This window comes from Tasmannia lanceolata, unplaced genomic scaffold, assembly GCF_043159265.1.
Source record: "Tasmannia lanceolata isolate RefF3 unplaced genomic scaffold, GAP_Taslan_0.1 ptg000021l, whole genome shotgun sequence".
Classification (NCBI taxonomy): domain Eukaryota; kingdom Viridiplantae; phylum Streptophyta; class Magnoliopsida; order Canellales; family Winteraceae; genus Tasmannia; species Tasmannia lanceolata.
This window is the reverse complement of record NW_027518698.1, coordinates 9,080,702-9,085,924: the sequence shown is the minus strand read 5'-3', so window position 1 is coordinate 9,085,924 and position 5,223 is coordinate 9,080,702. Positions and strand designations below refer to the sequence as shown.

Sequence of the window (5,223 nt, the reverse complement as noted above, 5' to 3'; positions counted from 1 at the left end):
CATATTTATAGAAAAACCCAAATATGACCGTTTGGTGGCATAGTGGTAATTCTGGCAAAAACACTAACAGCTCTTTTTTCTTCCCGAAGTAGTGGTCTCGGAGTTTCGAGAGAATTCTCGGAGTTCCGAGAATTCATCTCGGAGTTCCGGGAATACAAACAGAAGTTGGAAAAATATTACTAGACCATTTCTCGGAGCTCTGAGGAATCTCTCGAAGTTCCGAGCTTGGAGCTCCGAGAAGCCTATGTCAAGCAGATTTTCAATTCTTGTTTCTGGGCTTCCAACTCTACACCAAGTTGGGATTGTTATGAGGGTTCCTAAGTGTTGGAACACCACAAGGACAACTACTTAAACATTTTAGGGTGTGTGAGATTAACTTTATTTATGCCTCTAAACACCTAAACTAGGATTGGATCTTTACATTCTAAAACGACTTCGATCTTCAATTGCGATTTTTCAATTCTTCATTCATCTTGGATCTCCGATGTCTTTGGCCTTCATAATGTGGTCCAATGAGAGCTTCTTGGCATCAATCCAAGCAATCTTGTCTTTGCACACTTATGATCTACAACTTAGACAATCAAACACATTAGTGATATAAAATCACTTGTGTATTGGAATCATCAAAAGAAGATGGGAATGCCAAGGTGGGTACCATTGGGCTTACACTAGCACAATTCCAAAACACAAAACATAGTCCTTAGGCCATTAAATGCCACAAAGGAGATTTCCAATGTGGTCAAGTCTTGTCTTCCAAGCCAAGAAAGTCAAGTGGATAGATGATCAAGATCAAGTGGTGAAGATTAAATTTCCAAAAACCCCCTTAAGCTAGACCACTACAATACCGAGTTTTGCCTTCATCTTGATGAATGTATCGGTCTTCAAAGCCTTTGTAAAAATATCTGCAACTTGATCTTGAGTCTTCCAAAAATGAACGTTGACAACTTTATCATTTACCAGGTCTCGAATGAAATGATACTTGATCCTTATGTGCTTGCTTTTGCCATGAAAAACTGGATTCTTTGTGAGTGAAATCGCCGAACTATTATCACAAAATAAACCCGTACCACCTTGTTGCAGATGTTTGAGTTCTTCTAATATCCATCATAGCCAAAGAGCTTGACAACCCGCCGAGGATAATGAAATGTACTCCGCTTCCGTCGTAGAAAGAGCAACAACCGATTGCTTCTTTGATGCCCAAGAAATTGCACCCGAACCAATGTTAAAAACATAGCCAAAAGTACTCTTGCTATCATCAACACTTCCGCCCCAATCACTATCACAATAACCAATCAAACTTGAATCTTTAACTCTTCCATAATGTATCCCATGATCAACCGTTCCACTTACATACCTTAGGATTCTTTTACCGGCTTCCCAATAACTTCTTTTTGGTGATCCCATAAATCTACTAATCATACTCACCGCAAACATAAGATCCGGTCTTGTAGCCGTCAAGTACATGAGACTACCGACAAGACTTCTATAAAGAGTTGCATCAACTCCTTTCTCGTCCTCATTCTTGCATAGTTTCAAACCAACTTCCATAGGTGTGCTAATATGTGTAGCACCTTCCATTCTAAATCTCTTTAACAAATCCTTTGCATACTTCTTTTGTGAAATAAAAATTCCATCCTCTCTTTGGTTGACCTCAATACCAAGAAAGAAATGGAGAAGACCCATGTCGGTCATCTCAAATTCTTGCATCATATTTCTTTTGAATTCTTCACACATACTTGAACTATTGCCGGTAAAAATTAAATCATCAACATATAAGCAAATAATCAAAAGCTCACCTTTAGTGTTCTCTTTGATGTAGATGGTGTGTTCATAAGGATACCTTTTAAAACCATTCTTCATGAAATATCTGTCAATGCGACTATACCATGCCCTTGGTGCTTGTTTCAAGCCATATAAAGCCTTCTTCAATCGGCACACTTTGCTTTCTTCACCTTTCTTCACATAACCGAGAGGTTGATCAACATACACCTCCTCTTCAAGAAACCCATTTAAGCATGCCGATTTGACATCCATTTGATAAACCTTCCAACTATTTTGTGCCGCCAAAGCTAAAACCATACGAATTGTCTCAAGATGAACAACGGGAGCAAACACTTCTTTGTAATCAATGACGTACCTTTGCTTGTAGCCTTTTACTACTAAGCGAGCTTTATACTTTTCAACTTCACCACTTGTATTCAACTTTGTCTTGTAAACCCACTTCACACCGATAGTCTTTTGCCCATTTGGAAGCTCCGTTAGCTCCCAAGTATTGTTCCTTTGGATTGAACACATTTCTTGATTCATTGCTTGCTTCCACTTTTCTTCTTGACATGCCTCCTCAAAACTAATCAGATCGGCATCGGCAAACAAAGCAAAATTTGCCAACTCTTCATCGGTATTTCTTCTAGACTTTTCATAAATTTCTCTTATGCTTTCGTCTTCCTTGGAGGAGAGTCAGGGCTTGTTGAAGACGATGAAGATGATGGAGCCGAAGAAGATGGAGAAGAATATGGAGTGATAGGAGGAGCCATATCCTCTTCATTTTCTTCAATTCCACCATCATGAGTATCTTTGCTTTCATCCATATCTACCAAAACTTCTTTCTTCTTCTCACTTTGATTCTAATTCCAACATTCTTCTTCATTGAACTTCACATCCCTACTTATGACAATCTTTTTAGTCATGGGATTGAACAACTTGTACGCTTTTGAACTTTCACTATATCCAACAATGATACATATTTCAGATTTATCATCCAACTTTCTTCTTATTTTATCCAGCAAATGAGAGTAGGAAATACTACAAAAAATTCTCAAGTGAGAAACACAAGGCTTATGACCACTCCAAGCTTCTTGAGGAGTCATACATTGAACACTTTTTGATGATGCCCGATTCAAGAGATAAATGGCACATGCAACGGCTTCCACCCAAAACATATTAGGCATCCCTTTATCTTTCAACATACTTTTAGCCAATTCCATAATCGTCTGATTCTTCCTTTCGGCAACCCCGTTTTGTTGAGGTGTGTACCGAGTGGTGATGCCGAATCCTATTCTCTTTCAAGAAATTCTCAAACTCATGAGAAAGATATTCACCACCTCTATCGGAACGCAAAGTTTTCAACATGAAACCACTTTGCTTTTCAACCAAGCTCTTGAAAATTTTAAAGCATCCAAAGACTTTCGATTTTTCTTTAAGAAAATAAACCCATGTCTTTCTACTATAATCATCAATGAAGGTGAGAAAATATCAATTACCTCCAATTGATGTTGTTTGATAGGCCCGCATAAATCCGAATGCACCAGCTCAAGAGGATTTGATGCCCTCCATGCCTTTCCAATGGGAAAAGAGTCTCTTTAATGCTTTCCAAGTGCACATCCTTCACACACTTGATCTTGGTGGTCGATGTTCAGCATGCTTCTCACCATATGCTTCTTGTTCATGAGAGATAAAGTGCTAAAGCACAAGTGACCATAGCGAAGATGCCATAGCCATGACATATCTTTGACAATAGTGTTGAAGTAAGGAAAAGCTTCACTTTGAAACTTTAGAGGAAACATTTTGTTTTGAGTCATTCTCACCTTGGCTATGAGAACATGTTCTTGTCTTTGATTTCACATACATCTTTCTTGAAATGAACATCATGCCATTTCATTAGAAGTTGCCCAACACTCAAGAGATTGTGCTTTAGACCGGGAACATAGAAAACATTGGAGATGCACTTGACGCCTTTCTTTGTTTGAACAAGAATATCACCACTTCCCCTTACGGAAAGTCTCTTGTCATCACCCATTCGAACTTTACTTTGGAGAGATTCATCCAACTTTACAAATATGCCTTTGTTGCCTGTCATGTGGTTACTATAACCACTATCAAGACACCAAATCTCTTCAAGAGCCACTTCTTGTACATTACAAGCAAGAAAAAGTGTGTCTTCTTCTTTACTTTCTTCTTTCTCATGCATGAAGGTGGAGTCTTTCTTGCTTTCTTCTGCAATCTTCTTTCTACAATACTTCATGGTATGACCAAACTTTTGACAATGATAGCATTGAATTTGGGATAGAGGTATTCCTCTCCCTCTTCCTCTCGTAGAAGAACCACTTTCATTTTTTTCATATTCTTGATTTCTTTCTCCACCATTTCTCCCTCTTCCACGAAAAGAATTTCTTCCTCTTCCTCTTCCTCTTCCTCTAGAGTCACCTCTGAAAGAGACTTGAGTTTGACAAACTTGTTCTAGAGGAGAAGAATCAAATTGGTTCATTCGTAGTTCATGGGATTGGAGCGATCCCAATAAACTTTCTAAGGATAAAGTAGCTAAATCCTTGGATTCTTCAATTGCAACAACAATATACTCAAATTTTCGAGTCAAACTTCTAAGTATTTTCTCCACAATCCTTTGATCCTGAATATCTTCACCATTTATTCTCAATTGATTCACAAGAGAAATAACACGATTGTAAAAATATTCAACCAATTCTGAATCTTTCATCATTAATGCATCAAACTCACATCTAAGGGTTTGTAATCTTACCAACTTTACTTTGTCTTCTCCTTTGTATGATGTATAGAGTGTATCCCATGCCTCTTTTGCCATAGTCACCGATGAAATTCGTTCAAAGATAACTTCATCCACCGCTTGATAGATAAAGAACAAAGCCTTCTTGTCTTTCTTCCGATTGTCTTTCAACTCATTGAGTTGTTGTGAAGTGAGAGCCGCTTGATCCTCCGGTTCTTCAACGACGGTCTCAACAATATCCCATAGATCTTGAGATCCATACAACACCTTCATTTGGATGCTCCATTGGTTGTAGTTCTTGCCATTGAATCGAGGAAGTTGAGGTTGCAACATATTGGAAGCCATGATGAACTTTCAACCTACGCTTTGATAGCACTTTGTTGGAATGAAACCAACGAGGTTGGAAGGAGAAGATGAGTTTCAAGAGAAGAAGATTGTCCTCTTGATGTCAAACACGCAAAGAAAGTAACCCAAGTTGTTGTACTACTCAAAACCCTTCAAATTTCACTAAAAGAACTTACAAATGAAGAAGATACAAGGTCTAAATCTTAGCCCTCATTACAAATCCGAAATTAACCTTTCTTAATTACTATTAGCTTTCCTAAGCACCACTAACACACTATTACATGAAAAGTAAATGACTAGCACATTTCCAAAACACAAAACATAGTTCTTAGGCCATTAAATGCCACAAAGGAGATTTC

At 38.1% G+C, this 5,223-nt stretch overlaps 1 protein-coding gene across 1 annotated transcript; it reads right to left on the bottom strand.

Moving 5' to 3' along the window:
- Positions 1 to 2,429: 2,429 nt before the first annotated feature.
- Positions 2,430 to 4,864, bottom strand: LOC143855443 (uncharacterized). The gene is made up of 3 exons (XM_077365566.1): positions 4,232 to 4,864; positions 3,626 to 4,015; positions 2,430 to 2,624 (listed from the first exon to the last, which is right to left on the bottom strand). The coding sequence occupies exons 1-3, from the start codon at positions 4,862 to 4,864 to the stop codon at positions 2,430 to 2,432; spliced, it is 1,218 nt and encodes a 405-aa protein (XP_077221681.1).
- Positions 4,865 to 5,223: the final 359 nt, after the last annotated feature.